This window comes from Neovison vison, chromosome 1, assembly GCF_020171115.1.
Source record: "Neovison vison isolate M4711 chromosome 1, ASM_NN_V1, whole genome shotgun sequence".
NCBI lineage: Eukaryota > Metazoa > Chordata > Mammalia > Carnivora > Mustelidae > Neogale > Neogale vison.
This window is the reverse complement of record NC_058091.1, coordinates 228868834-228884582: the sequence shown is the minus strand read 5'-3', so window position 1 is coordinate 228884582 and position 15749 is coordinate 228868834. Positions and strand designations below refer to the sequence as shown.

At 42.7% G+C, this 15749-nt stretch overlaps 1 protein-coding gene across 1 annotated transcript; it reads right to left on the bottom strand.

Moving 5' to 3' along the window:
* Nucleotides 1–2692: 2692 nt before the first annotated feature.
* PLK2 (polo like kinase 2) lies at nt 2693–8645 on the bottom strand. The gene is made up of 14 exons (XM_044224396.1): nt 8249–8645; nt 7584–7691; nt 7323–7439; nt 6992–7121; nt 6674–6761; nt 6110–6205; nt 5803–6001; nt 5563–5710; nt 5143–5240; nt 4710–4839; nt 4226–4466; nt 3974–4103; nt 3611–3721; nt 2693–3476 (listed from the first exon to the last, which is right to left on the bottom strand). The coding sequence occupies exons 1-14, from the start codon at nt 8516–8518 to the stop codon at nt 3285–3287; spliced, it is 2058 nt and encodes a 685-aa protein (XP_044080331.1). The 5' UTR covers nt 8519–8645; the 3' UTR covers nt 2693–3284.
* Nucleotides 8646–15749: the final 7104 nt, after the last annotated feature.

The window sequence follows — 15749 nt, the reverse complement described above, 5'->3', positions numbered from 1 at the left end:
GATCTGGGCTCCTATCATGGCCACACTGAAGTTAGCTGAAGATAGCTGTTACTATGCATCAGAACAAGTTCATCTTTTAAAATTGCCTTTTGTCTCAGCATATACTCTGCCAGAATTTGAGCTGGCTAACTGAGAAGCATTCTTGAGGTTCAAAGGTGTTCATTAAGCACATCTGCTATTTTGGAATTGTTTCTATGGAATTCAGGGGCCTTTTGTATAGGAAAGTATAATTTATTTGGGAATTTCTTCTCCTTCCCTCACTGCAAAGGTTCATCAACACTGTTACATTTTATATAGCTGGACTTAGTAAAAAAAAAAAAAAGAAAGAAAGAAAGAATGAATGAATGAATGAATGAATTATTTAGGTAGAGGGGATGAAAGAGACTCACCATCCTATGTGCTCACATCTACTCCTATGATATTACTTCAAACCTGGTTACTTCCAAATCTTGCTTCTGCCCCTGTTTTCTGGACCTCTGATGTCCTCACACAAGTCTGATTGAACATGTCCTATACTCACTGTATTTTCCTGAATATGTGGTTCTCCCTTTTATGTTCCTAATTTATTTCAGTTACTGGCCCCATAGTACAACATGATACCTCCCCTTGACTGCTCAGCCAGTCATCCCAACCCCCACCCACTCCCTCAGACTGCACATTCAGTCAGGTGCCAAATCCTGTTGAGATCAGCTAAGTCACTCCCAAATCTGTCTTCATTCATTCATTCATTCATTATTTCACTACTATATGGCAGGCCTGGATTCAGGTGTGGGAATACTGAAATAAACCAGATAGGCTAAATGAGATACTTCCTGCCTAATTCTGTATGCTCTTTTTCAGATTGTCCTTTCTCACCTGGGTCCCACCATTAATCTCTCTACTGTTTGGGTTGCCTTTCTCTATCTTCTTCCCAACCCATTTTGCCTATGCCCCTAGAACGCATTTTGTAAAACTAAAATAGAAGGTCACTTTCTTCCTTAAGTTCTTTCAGTAACTATGCATAGCCTTCAGTGCAGCCTGAATGCCTTGGCATGACACAGTGGGACACATCACATCTGTTTCTTCCAGCCTTTACCTGTGATGCTTCAAAGCCACACACGCACTCCCGCAAACTCTCTGACATCTGTGTCTGTTACTTCCACTGCTTAGAATGCCCTTCCCTGTCTCACATTTCTGTTTAACCCTCACCCATTTTTCTAAACCCAGTAAGAGACAGTCTTCTTCTCTGGAATCTATTCTCCAAGTCCACCCTATGCCTGGGGCTCCTTCCTTAGGATACCTGTTCTTGGTTCCCACAGCACTCAGTGCATACATACCTTTATCATAATATCATGGCACACTTATCAGATTAGTAGGTAAATGCACTGTCTCCTCCACTGTGTTGGGACTTCCTTGAGGGCAGGGAGAGGCTCGGATTCATCCTGCATCTCCAGTGCCAGCCCCGGATCTGCGCATAGTAGATGTTCAAGAGTGAATAGGTAAATACTTTATGAAAATGTGAAGTAATATACACTGTCAAACTCACAAGGAAAGACCATTTCTTCCTCTTTGCAAACTCCTATTTTTTTCTCTGCTCCTAAGAATAGAAACAGATCCTGTTTTTGCACTCCTGCCTATCAGTATAGTTATCTAGTCTTCTTTCACTATTAGTATAAGCCCTTTAACTACAGTGAAGTTGGGTACATGGCCAGAGAACTCCGGCCAGTCAGGTTGTTCTGGGACCTGTTAACAATCTCTAACAAATTCCCCAGATGTGACTGAATTATTAACAAGGTAGAAGAGGTACAGTGTTTGTAAGAATTTTAGAAAAATGTGAAGGTACCACCCACATTTCTATACTAGTACAGGATTCCAGTGTCCACAGAGCCTAATACATTAGAGTGCTGCTTTTTGCAGGACAGTATTTTCCTTACTGGGATTACAGTTGAACAAATACGTATTTGCATCTCATACAGGTCACTGGAAGTTCAGAATAAGAGAAGGAGCAGCTTTTTATACCTGCCCAAGACTGGCTCCCACTGAAAAACATTCTCAGATTGGCCTCTTGGAGAGTTTGACAGTGTAAATGATGGGCTTAAACCATAGGTTGATTCCTTGACCATTCCTCATCCACCGTGCACCCACCAGAAGGAAAATAAAATGACTTATTTACAAAGTACTTCCCACTACTGAATGGTGTTCTTAGTAGTGCCAGCGGCACCGGAAGTGTTTAGGCAGGTTTAAGCTGAGTAATACGTTTAGGTGGTGCAAGTACTATAAAGCATAGAGTTTTGCCCATATTAAGATAAGCTTCCTGTACCTACTGACACATAACAGAGGTCTGTTTACACAGGATGACTCTGGCTTTCAGCTCCAAGCTAAATGAGCTTTAAGGAAATACTTCAGGGAAATTGGCTGTGGATTTAGTAGGAGTGCTAGATTTTGGTTGTTAACAAGAGTAGTATTTTTGTTACAATCTTCTCTTCTCAAGCTAGATCTACCCAAAAATGTTAGATTGTATTTCAGGTGTTAAGGATTTACTTCCTAAATTAAAAAAAAAAAAAAGAAAAAGAAAAAAGAAACAAAACAACAACTAAAAAATCTAACTTTCCAGCATGCTTATATACTCGATGTCATGCCGGAGTGCCAAGAATCCGTGATCCAAGAATGTTGCAATGCAGTGATGCACCATACCAAAGACAGGAGACTGCTGTTTTTGCTTTTTCATACTTTATTGCCAACGGTTTAAAATGGTCAACATAAAAAAAAAGACATTTTGATAATAAATACTGCTCTTTTGGCTGTAATAAATAAAAAGTTTATTAACAAGGAATGCACTTTTCCAGCCACAAATGTCTTCAAAAATTAACAAAAAAAAATTATATATGGCCATAGTTCACAGTTGAGTAGCCAAAAGCTGCTCCAATTACAGCCTTTAAACAACATGGGAGCTTCCTCCCTTTCCCTCCCCTTTGGGAAGTATATTCACAGTTCCAAGTCCTCTGTCTGAAATGCTCTCAACAGAGAGAAGAGTCAATGCACCTTTCTGCAAAATTGTCTGAAACACCTTTTAAAACAGGTACGTCAAGGAAAACTGCATTCTGGTTCACTCTCAGATCGTCCAAAGTTCAGAACTGTATGCCTCAGCCTGGTCTGGTTCCATCTAGTCCTTCAGGCCCTAGAGGAATTGTTTTCGTACCACCACCTGTCCATCTTTTTCAACATTCTGTAGACCATCTGACTGGCTTCCCTGTAGATCTCACAGTGGAAAAGAGGCGTCCCATAGGGTCCATTCAAGAAGTCTTTCAATTACATCTCTGTAAGAGCATGTTCAGAGCATATTCCATTCGATGTTTTAATTCTAATGAACAGCCAGACATCAGCAGAGTTGTCAGTCTGAACGTTGTAGATATCCTGTCCTCATTGATGTAAGTGAGAAGATATTCTTCATTTTGGCTACAGATGATTATTTTCGTATGATCATGGTAGAAATTCACCTTTCAAAAGGAGACATAGACATTAGACATCTCTAAACATTCAAGAATTAGACAACTGTGCCCAACAATTAAATGGCTGGATAAAAATCACTTTTTGTGACCTAAATACACACATTGCTGAAAGGTTCACTTACCTGAAAGGTGCCATCATTGAAGAGCATCATTAAGGCCTTATCAGATTTTAGCCACTGAAGGAGGTAGAGCCGAGGTCTTCGAATATCGGTAACACTAGGCAGATCTCCACCCTAGAAGAAATTGGGAGGATAAGTGCCCATAAAAATTTTGCAATTTCCAGTTCTTCTAGCCATATGCCTGTCCAACTTGGGTAGGCATCAGAATGGCCTTGCGGTTCCTAGTCCCGCCTCCCAGAGATTCTCAGTAGAGCTAGGGCAGGACATGAACATCTGTACTTCTAACTAGCTTTGGAGCTGTGCAGATGCTACTCATCTGTGGACTACACTTCAGATGTCACTGCCCAAAAGCCAGGAGGTACTTACATCCATGAGGTTCTCCTCCATGTAATGAGAGAAGTATTTGAGCACCGTCACTTGACTAATGAATTGTTCAGGGGCATCTGTTGCAGGGAAAACAGAGCACTGGCCAAGCTCTGCATAATAGTGAACTGTTCTGAAGAACAGGAACCATAGGGAGACAAGAGAAACAAAACAGAAGCAGTTAGTCACTGTTTTTAGGTTTCTTTAGTGCAAGACTAAAGAAGTGACAGGACTTCATTAACTGGATATACTTACTTTTTATCTGGAAGCAAGCTCATGTGAGCACCATTGTTGAAAAGGACACCTACAGTGTGGTCTGAGAGCTGGTACCCAAAGCCGTATTTGTTAGAGTAATCGACCCATTTGGTGACCCACTGAAAGGAAGTGCTCAGCTGCTCTTTGGGAATACAGTCAGCTTCTGGCATGTTTTCTAGACATCCTCGAAGAACTCTTGCTACTGTGTCTGCAACACTGCCCATGGTACTGTCCTCAAGGCCTGAAAAGTCAGAGGAAAAATATAAAATAATTAACAATAAGACCTTAGGCGTTGGTGGCTGCTAACTTTCCCTCCACGACTGCAAAGGACAGAAGTCTCAAAACTGTTCTTTGCCTTTTCCCAAATCCTTTGATTTTGCTGCTTCTATGTTAAATTGGGCCACAAAACAAATGGACTCCACTTACTTAGTATTAAGCACTGGCATTTATAGTTTCATGTAAAATGCCATTGACAGCTACTTACATTCACTGCTACTGCTGCAGCTGCCAAGAGTCCCTCGGACTATCATGCGAATAGCATCTCCAATCTGTTGCTTATTTTCTACTGCAGGTGTTCCAGATCTGGCGACTGTAGTGGTAGGTGGCTGGAGCTCCTAAAAAAGACAATGAGTCAAGCATCTACAATTCATTTAAGATTGAGAATTCTAGGTTAAGGTGAGATTGTGGCAATTGCTGGGAAAGCTGATCAAAAAGCAATGGGCACAAAAGGTGTTTCAGGGATTCGAGTGCATGCATTGTTGGAATGAAAAACAAAATATTTCCTTTTAAATGGATGGAAGAAAAAGCCTTAAGTTTTAAACATGTTTGAATAGTAATAATCATAACCCATGTGATAATTAGCAAAGAGCAGAAATGACACAAAGTGTTTATATCTATTTTATTATTTTCCAGCATACCTCATCTGTCCTGTGTTTGCTGGGTTGCTGAGTTATTGAAGTCTTTTTCAAATCATGCCTAAGCTTGTAAATTTCTTCATCCTCTTTAGACACTCTATCTGTAAATCAAAGACAAGAATTATGAGCATTAGTCTATGCTAACAAGGTAGGAACAGAGCTAGCCACATTTCCTCCTTTTGCATTAATAACCAGCTTATGAGCATTCAAGGCAAAACCGGCATTTTATCATTACCATCAGCTGCAATTATGCAAGCAGCACACTTTGTGTATGAAAAAAAAAACCTATCCATCACATTTTGCAGTGCAGATTTATCATGCTATAAAAAGTTTAACAGTATTCAAACATACCAACTGTTATGCTAACATAAAAACATTCTTTTAACTAAATTATCAAATTTAAATAGAATACTGGACACTTACTATGTGTGTCAATATATCTTGCTTTGTCTTTTTTGCCACCAAAAAGAGCAGCAGCTGCTTTCTTAAAGAAATTCTTAGCTGGGCTTGACAAGTGGAAATCTGGAACTGTATGACAACAGCTAGAAGAGAGTCTGTCTGGAGTGAAGCCCTGTGGAGTACCAGAAAAGATTTTTAGTAACCAGTTGGTTGAATAACTGTGATCAATTGCACAGAATAAAAAGACACAAGAAACGTGCCAACCTGCAAAAAAAATTCATGTCGAATGATGTCATCCAAACTGGGACGATCCTCTGGATTCTTGGACAACATGCTAGCTATTAGGTGCTTCGCAGGAGCCAGCAATGAAGATGGCATTGTATACCTTGCTTCTCTTATGCACCTGTAAGTTTCTTTCAAATTCGTGGTTTCAAAGGGGGGTCTTCCTAGTAACATTGTATACCTGTGTACAAAGAAACACTTCTTTAGGAATGGTAACAAAGCAACTCTCTTTGACTATTAAATTCTAAATACAAATTTGCTTTTTTATAATTTTGGTGCCTTTACTTACATTACACAACCTAAGGCCCAAATGTCTGATTCACAGCCATGTCCTTGCTTGTTGAGGACTTCAGGAGAGAGGTAATTTGGAGTACCACATATTGTTCTGGAAAAACAAAACAGGAAGATCTCATTAAGAATGGTCCTACTGTCTACACTTAGTTCTCTGGATAAAAACCTCTGAAATATTGTATTCCTATTTAATTCCTATTTAGAAAAATTTGACTTTTTAATTTTTGGCATCTCAACAATTAACATTTGACCGACTGAATAATTTTTTTAATATATGCGCAGTTTTCTTCAGCTACATGACGAAGTGTTTTTAACCAACTGAGACCAAATACAGCATAGCATTTGGTTAACATGTCAGGCAAATATGAGACAAATTTCTTTCATAATCAACTCATAGGTGTAAGGTACTCTGCCTAGTTCATAATGGGCACTTACTCTTCCATGGATTAACATTATCATGGTTTGTGGATGTTAGTATCAATGGACCTTCTCCAAAACATTTGGAAAAAAAATAAGGGCATCTTTGTAAAATCCTGTCAGGATGTATCTTTCTGACTCTTACCTCCTTCTGTGTTCCAAGGGTTCCAGCCTGGCTGCCAAACCGAAGTCCCCGACTTTTAATTCCATGGCTTCATTAATAAAAAAGTTCCCTGGATGATAAACAAAACAAAACCTGAATCCCCTTGAAAATATGTTCTAACCAAATACACACACATTCTTTGGAGGCAGGCAATCTGGTGTTCACTATGAAAGTCACTGATTCAAAAAGGAGATTGCATAGGCTAGATCCCAATTAAGAACATCAATACATAACAAGGAAGACAGAGAAGAAAACACCTCTCTTAAGGCAAAAGTCAGTGTTTTGAATAAAAGGGCTTACCTAGTTTGAGATCTCTGTGTAAGATTTCTTGTTCATGAAGGTACTTTAGTCCAGACACAATCTGCCTGAGGTAGTATCGGACTTCTGGCTCTGTCAACACCTTCCTTGCTTTCAAGATATGAGCCATGGACTAGGAAGAGGAGAAGGGAAAAAGAGAATCTGTCAAACAAAGTTATCAAAATCAGTAGTTTTCCTTTTGCAGGTTGAGTGATGAAAATTAACACTGCAATATAATAATTGCCACCACAGCTAAAATCCCAGATAAAACACAATCTGAATCCCATTTCAGTTTGGGGGAAGTAAATGGACTCAAACAGGAGTTAAAGCTTACCCTTCTACTGCAGTATTCCAAGAGAATGTAAATGTTTTCTTTGTCCTCAAAGTAGTGGTAAAACTGCACTACATGCTTATGATGAAGGATTCTGTGAAGCTCTATTTCTTTGTCAATCTGAAAGAAAAAGCAAGATAAGGCTGATGAGCCTCCTGTCACCTTCTGTAAGTCAGTTGCTTACACATGCAGAAGACATTTTCTTAACAGGGAAGGGCCATCCCTGCACACAAAGAAAATACTTTAGTCAACAGTCATACACACCTTTTCCCTTTGATGAGGTTTAGCTACTCTGCTATGAGGAATAATTTTTGCAGCATAGACTTTGTTGTTTGTCAAATCTGTCATCTCGTAACATTTGGCAAAGCCACCCTGAAACAAAGCCGAGACAGTATTGAGTGTGGCAGAAAAATGAACAGCAGATATTTTTTTTAATATTTTAAAAATTAGGGAAGCAAAATTACGGGGAAGGGTGGACAGACATGTGCTCTGTACTTTTTAAAAGCTCCTTTAAGAAAGGAAAAGCATTCCTGAAAACAGTGAAACCGTTCCCCTTCTCCCTTTACAAAGAGCTTTACGGAGGGGGCTGGGAGCAGGGAGATGAAAAATAATGTCTGAAGAGACCGGTCAGGAAAATTCCCTGCGGAGCAGGTGGAGGAAGCTGGGGCTGGAGCAGACAGCCCTCGCTTCTGGCCTCACCATCTATTTCTTTGGGCCGCGGGAGGCACTTGGAGCCCTGGCTAAGGATGGAAAGCCGATCCGGCGCTGTCAGCGTACAAAAGCCAGAGCAGGGCAGGTGAACACCCACGTCCCGCCGAGATCGGAGGACCCGGAGAAGCCAAGACGCTGGGACTCAGGGTCCAGCCGGCTCGGGGGCTACCCGGCAGACCTCCCTCCCGTCAGGAAGCCGGGCGCCCGCCGCTCATCACCTTTCCCAGCACTTTGCCCCGGCAGTAGCGCTTCCCCGTCGTGGGGTCCACGATAATCCGCGAGATCTCGGCCCCCGAGTGCGAGTGGTGGTGATGGTGGTGCGGGGCCGCCGGCTGCCCCTGCGCCTGGGGCTGCGGCGGCTGCTGCTCCTCGGGGGGCTGCTGCGGCCGCTTCTTCTTCGAGTCCCCGCCACAAGCCTTGCCCAGCGCCTGCTCGCACATCTTGGTGCTGGCGGCCGGCTGGTAGGTGATAGTCCGCAAGAGCTCCATCGTCGCCTCACGGCCAGGCACCTCCGAGGCGCGGACACACGTCCGAGTTGGCCCTTGACCTGGAGCCCCCACCTCCGACAACAACCCGTGCCCGACGTCCGCGTACACTTGTGAGAGTGCGAACGCTCGGCCAAGTCTTATATACGGCGGAGGGGCGGAGACTACAAACGGGATGCGACGTCACGGGCGACGCCCCGCCCGCCGGCCGCCGGAGCGCGCGACGCCGGTCTCCGGGTCGGAGCTGGCCGGCCGCGTCCCGCTGGCGACCGGCGTGGCGAAGGGGACGGGCCGACCTCGGGGAGAGCTCGCCCCCGCGGGCAGGCCGCAAAGGAGTGCGGCGGTCCCGGGACCGCCACCCCATTCACTCCTCGAATGCTCCGAGGTTCTGAGTTTGAAATGGAAACCCGAAGGCAGGCGCCCGGCCCTAGCCCCTCCCTCAAGTCCGCCCTCGCCCCGCCCCGCTCGCCGGGTGTCCCCGCGGTGAGCTGTGGGAGACCAGCCCGGCGCTCTGCTAACGCGGTCCCCTCCCCCGCACGGTCCTTCCTGACCGCCCCGCAACCTCACGCCTCCAGTCAGGTGTGACTGTGTCCGGAGTCCCCTGCCCAGGCACGTGAGGCCTCACCCTGCCGTCTGGAGGCCTCGGTGCTGCCTCCCGCCGGCCCCGCCGCCAACCAGCACTGCTTCCCGGCGTTTTTACCCCACCAGCTCGCTTCTGGTTGGGGATGCGAGGTACCCTGCAGAGCTAAGCGTTTTGGGCTCCCCGCCGCTTCTAAATGAGGTGGTCCCAGACCCTGGTGTGACTGTTGCCGAGTCCCGCTTAGGCCTGTTTCACCTCTGCCCATCACTCTAGAGCGGGTCTTTGTAAGAAGTCAGGCCCTCAATCTTGGAAAGGGAGCCCGCGCCCTGGCGAAATCGTCCCTCTTCAGGTTGCTCTAGGACTAGGGAGCAAGGCCGTCATCTCCTGGGCTATTCCAGAAGTGCAGGCACTGGTCTGAGTGGGCAGTGGTTAATAAGACACCAGCCTTCTTTGACAGTAAATTGTGTGAAAAGAGCTCCTGGCGCTAATTATGGTTTACAGTTGAAGTCATCTCTCACTTCTCATTTGGAAGGGGTTATGCACAATGCGTCCTTCAAAGGCTCAGGAAGTCACCTGGCTGCCCTGGTGCTGGAGGAGGGAATGCAAGGCCTCCTTCCCTGCAGGGGCATGGGTAGCATGAAGAGGAACAGAGGCCAATGAGCTACAACATGGCTCAGTTCCCAGTCCCAGATTCTACTCTTCATCTTGGCTGACCCAGGAATACCTTTTCATCCTGCTCTGGTGCCAACAATGTAACATTTCTTGAGCGCTAAAGTGCAAGGCACCAGGTATAGATTTCTGAAATGCCTCTGTCATCCTGCAACAATTCTGACTGGGAAATACTGCTGTTCCCACTTTACAGATGAGGAAACTGGGGTTTAGTGAACTGTTCCATGTGTATGTTAGGAGACCATCCAAGGTCTGTCACTGAGCAGTAGACACATCTTGTTGCCACAGTTAACAAGATGTGCTGAACTATTTTTTGATACTAACTGCCAATGCTAGTTTCATTACTGGGTTAGATGAACCCCTGGAAGGTACTTACAAAAAGGGTCTCCTCCAGCCCACTACCAAGTTGAGGTATCCACGGCATGGATGAAACAAGCATTTTCAGAGACATTCTGTGTCACACACCTCCAGCCTAAGGGAGGAAGGAGGCTTCCCTGGCATTACTGAGTAGAAAGGGAAAGGCTTTTTGATTCTTTGAACAGCTGAGGGCAAGCACAGGCATGTTTCTCCTAAGTGAAAGTAGACTTCACTCCCAAGATGATCAGGGCTGATAGCGGGTTGGGGGTGGGGGTAGAAATGAAGATTTACATAATTCTCCCCTTTAATAGCCCTGGGGGTGACCTTTGCTCCCCAGATGGATGCAGACCTGTTCACTACCCTGCCTCAGGCTTGCTGGTTAGAGAAGACCACCTGGACTTCCAAGCACATTTTACACCACACTTTTCCTTTATTGGTGGATAGTGAACTTCTTCATTTGTTTATGGCCTTCTGAGAGAAAAGGACTGTGAAGCACAGATTGTCAGGGTAGTTTTCATTACTATTTCACGTCTTTAGTTACCATATACTCTTGTCTGTATTTTTGCCAAATGTACTTCAGCACTCGATGGACTGTGGAATATTCCATATGAAATTCAGGTCTACCCTCCAAAACATTCTGGTATTGACTAAATAAGGTGAACATTGAAATGTGTGTTCTGAGAGCCTCTGGCCCACTGCGAAAGTCAGATTTTTTGGTTTGTGGTGCCACTACGTGGACAGAACCAGGATTGCAGTCCATGCCATCCGTGGATCCAAAAAAGAATCACTTTCCCTTGGAGATTATTCTTTAATTACAAAATATGATTACTCTGTAGTTCTTTGGCTTTAATGCAGATACAGTTAAAATCCCCGTGTGATTTCTAGTGACACCTGGCAAGCTGATTCTAAACTTCATAGGAAAGTGTAAGTGGTCCAAAATAGCAAAGTCCCTTTAAAGAAGAAGGTGGGAGGCCTTTCCCTACCAGCTGTCACGACATACAGTGAAGCTGTAGCAAGTAAGAAAACACAGCTCTCTCACAGGGATAGACTGATCAGTGGGAGAAATAGAAGAAAGTGTCTACAAATTGGCCCATATGATATGGCACTTTGACATAGGACCAAAGAGTCATGACAGATCAGCGAGGAAAGGAAGGACTGTTGAGTAAATAGAATTGGAACCAATGATTTTTCCATGTCAAAACAAAATAAAATCCCCATCTCCCACTGGATGAGTTTTCCAGGGCTGCTATAGCACACTACCATGGACCGGGTGGTTTAAAGGACAGAAATTTTTCTCACAGTTCTGGAGTCTGGAAGTCCAAGGCCAAGGTGTGGGCAGGCCTGGATTCTCTTGAGACCTCCCTCATGGGTTGCAGATGGCTGCCTTCTGGCTGCGTCTTCACGTGGTCCCCTGTGCACTCCTCAGGCATCCCTGGGGTCCCCTCGTATGCCCAGGTTTCCTGTAATAAGGATGGAAATTAGACCGATTAGTGTTTCACCCAGATGCCCCCTTTAACCTTAGTTAACCTCTTTCATGACTGTGTCTCCAAGTATAGTCACAGTCTGAGAGACTGAGGGTTAGGGCTTCAATATATGAATTTTGAGAGGACATAGCTCAGCCCATAACACACACTGTATACAAAGTCTACTCCACTGGAGTGGAGACTTAAATTCAAGAACAAAACATAATCGCAGCAAGTATAAGCAATCAACTTTCTGAGTTCAGGGAAGGGAAAGATTTTTTATTGAGATATTAGTTAGAAATTTAAATTTAATATCTAGTTTTGAAAGGTAACTTAAAGCATATAAAAATTACCTTTAGGATTTAAAGTTAAACATTAAATATGTTAAGTATCTTTTATCTATAGTTATATCCAATAAACAAAATCTTAAAAATCATTAATAATCAGGAGAATGCAAATCAAGACTTTATGTTATGTTCATTTTGACATACTGGTATTTTAAAAATGAGTAAAACTAGCAAATCCTGCCAGTAATCTTTGATGAAGGTTTAAATGTTTCTCAAAATATTTGATCAAGACCTTTATTCACTCATCAATCTATTTCCCTACCTACCTACCTCTCCATCTACCTATTTTCTGGATATGGTAATAACAATGTTTGAGAGCAACCTTCCCCACCCCACTCATTGTTGCATAAAGGGCAAGTGTTATTTTACTGCAGTGGACTTAGAGCTCCCTCTCCTGGTATAACAGGATAATACCAATCAAGGCTATAAAGCTTTTCCGGTTGTTTCAAATGCACAGGTCCTTTTATGTCCTAGCTACCAAGTCAGCAGGTGCAGCTAAAACCTGAGGAGTAATCTCACATTTGAATCTATCTTCAAGGGTGCAATTATTTTCTAAAGTCAATTACTTAAAAATGTAAAGATAGCAAAATTATTAAGTAAAGGCAACATAAAGAAAAACAAGCTGCATGGAAGTGAAAAACCTGTGTCAGTGACATGTCCAAAAAAATTTTTTTGAAGAACATTTTCCTCTCTTTCCCTTTGAATCCTTGCAGTTGGCTTATCCTCCATACATTTGCCTCTGAATTTCCTTTTAAGACCATTTCTTCAAATGCATGTGAAAAAGATAATAGTAAGGACGTTTTTCCTTGATGCTATACAGATCTTTTGAGTAGATGAAGCTGCTGTCTCTACACTCCTCTGGCCAGCTTAGTAGTCCTCTAAGTTTTAGCAAGCACCTTTAACCCGTGGGATGGATGAACTAAGCCTTTCTTTGTATATCTATAGGTCGTGTATTGTTTCCTCCATGACCCTCTCATACAACCTCGCACTGGGGAACCAATCCACAACCTGTGAGCACCAGGATGTAAGAGAGTCTGCAGCTGGCCGCACGGAGTCTGCATGCGATCAGGAAGTGTTACATGGAGTTCCTCTTTCACCGATTAACTTCCCTAAACTTCCATTAAAAATCTCGAGGCCAGGGGCGCCTGGGTGGCTCAGTGGGTTAAGCCTCTGCCTTCAGCTCAGATCATGATCTCAGGGTCCTGGGATCAAACTCCGCATCTGGCTCTCTGCTCAGCAGGGAGCCTGCCTCTCTCTTTCTCTCTCTCTCTGCCTACTTGTGATCTCTCCCTCTCTGTCAAATAAGTAAATAAATCTTAAAAAAAAAAAAAAAAATCTCTGGGCCAGGCAGAACCCTCAGAGTTGGTTTTTGGAGAAGAGTCCTCCTTCTCCCTAGGTGGCCAGCCTCCTGAATAAAGCTCATATTCCTTCCCAATCACAACTTGTGCTCTTGAGTATTGGCTTTTCCAGAGTGTGGCAGCTAAATTTGGGTTTTTCGGTAACACTGAGACGCTTTAAAGTTTTCATCACAGACTCCATGATGAAATCCCATTCGGGATGCCTGGGTGGCTCAGTTGGTAAAGCGTCTGTCCCTCTTCTCCCTCTCCCTCTGCCTGCTGCTCCTTGGGCACATGCGCTCCCTCTCCCTCTCTCTGTCAAATAAATAAAGTCTAAAAAAAATCTCATTCAATTGAAACGTTATCTGTGAATCAACATAAGCCCCTTTAAGACATTTAAAAATGTAAATCTTTTTAAAAACATTTTCTTGTGAGTAAAGAACCCTCTTCTGTCAGTCTGTGTTAATACTGACATTTTAGGAGATCCTATTTCACCATTTTAAAAGACCATTTGAAAAAACTGGTTACTTAAAGCTCATAAATCTTGAAAAATTACTTTATTGGGAAATTTATGGGTATTGCAAGTAGGAAATTAAAAGCCAGGGAAAAAAATAATAAAAGCCAGCTAAAAGAAATCTGGCTAGATTTTGTTTTAACTTCCCACCAAAGCCATTCATGCAAGACAAAGACACAAGTGAAGTTTATTAGAGCTATTTCAAAACATGGCTTTTAAAACACAAGAAACAGTTAAAGTTATTAAGCTACTAAATGTGTTTATCAAACTCAAGCTGCACAAACAAAGGGTATTTAGCACACCAAGACAGAATGCACTGGATCTCTTTCCATGCACGGGTATTAACTAGCTTCTTCCTAGGGACTTTGGCTGTTGCTGTAACCCCAGGCAGATCTTCTCCTGGGATGTTCCAGGGTCCTCACAAAGGTAGGCACACAAACAGGAGTGGAAAGCTGCTTTCCATTTCAAATATGCTACTCTTGGGTACTTTCCTGCCCCACCCAGGAAAACCTTTTCCATAGGAGGCAGGAAGAGTTACAATTTAAATTTGTTTCCATGCATCAAACACAAGCCACTCTGGAACAACCAATTAGCAGGGGGTTTCACCTAATGCTTCCCTTGCCCACCTTATACTCCACCTGCCCCCACAAAACAGAGCTGTTTCCAAGAACTAAAGGCCTTCCAAAGACATATTTATACTCCACTAATTTGCTAATAAATTTTTGGCAAGTTATTTTGAGACTTTTCCCATCTAGAATCTGGAGATATTATGGACCAGGCAGGATTATTGCAATAATTAAATGAAATAGTCCACATAAGATGCTTTGAAAGTCTTAGAATATATTGTGTTGAGTAAATATTAACTTCCTACAGCAATGACTCTATCAGTGCTTCTCCTTTGTAATCTAGCAAATCATCTGAAAGGAATGGATCATAAAACCACATATTTGGACTTCACTTTCAGTAAATTAGGGAGAAGGACTTCAAATTATTTGTAAGATCCACCAGAAACAACCAGAGTCACTCAGAATTTCTGTTTTAAAATTTATCTTAAATAACAATTGGGTCACATAAAAATACAAATCTAAATTTTTTAATATAATGAACAAACTTAGGGTGTATACACCTAATATGGTGGTTTTAGACTGTGACAAATTTGCCCCCAACAAGGGGACCTTGTCAATATCCAAGGACATTTCTGATGCATTTCTGGGGATGGGGATGCAAATGGCCTCCAGTAGACAGAGATCAGGGATGCTGCTAAACAAGATGTGTGAGAAAGCCCTCCTACCACAAATAAGTACCTGGCCCCAAATGTCCATAGCTCTGGGGTGGGAAACAGAACTAAAATACCCAGCGGCAAATTCATATTCTTAAAAATGTCAATAAATGAAGAAGGAAAATCTATTTAAAAACGAATAGAACAGAGTAACTGTTAACGAGCCCACACTCTCACCCCTCCCTCAAAAACAGAGCCTCAAAGATAGAAAACCTGCTTACACAAAATAACCAAAGAGAAAACTCAAAGATTAGAGACTTCTTTATTCCACATAAATAAGATGAGATGGATACTCTGCTAAGGTTGACCCCCCCAAATTCAGAAGTTTAAGTAGATCAATTTCTATACAAGTAGTGTAGGAAATTGTCAAAGAACTGCCCTCCCAAAAAAACATCAGTCCTTGATGGTTTCACAGGGCAAGTTTGTGAAGCTATCTAAGTTAAAATAATTCCAGTGCTATTAGGCTGATTCAGATCATAGAATACAAATGGAGAATTTATTTTTATAAAGCAAACATAACATTGGCATCAAGACCTGACAAAGACTATGCAAACAAACAAATAAAAAAGTACAGATAGTTTCATGAATATTTATGGAAAGTTTAAAATAAGATAGGAAACAAAACCTAGCAGCATAGTAACAGAATATTACATCACAATGAAGTAAAATTTATCCCATGAATGCAAGA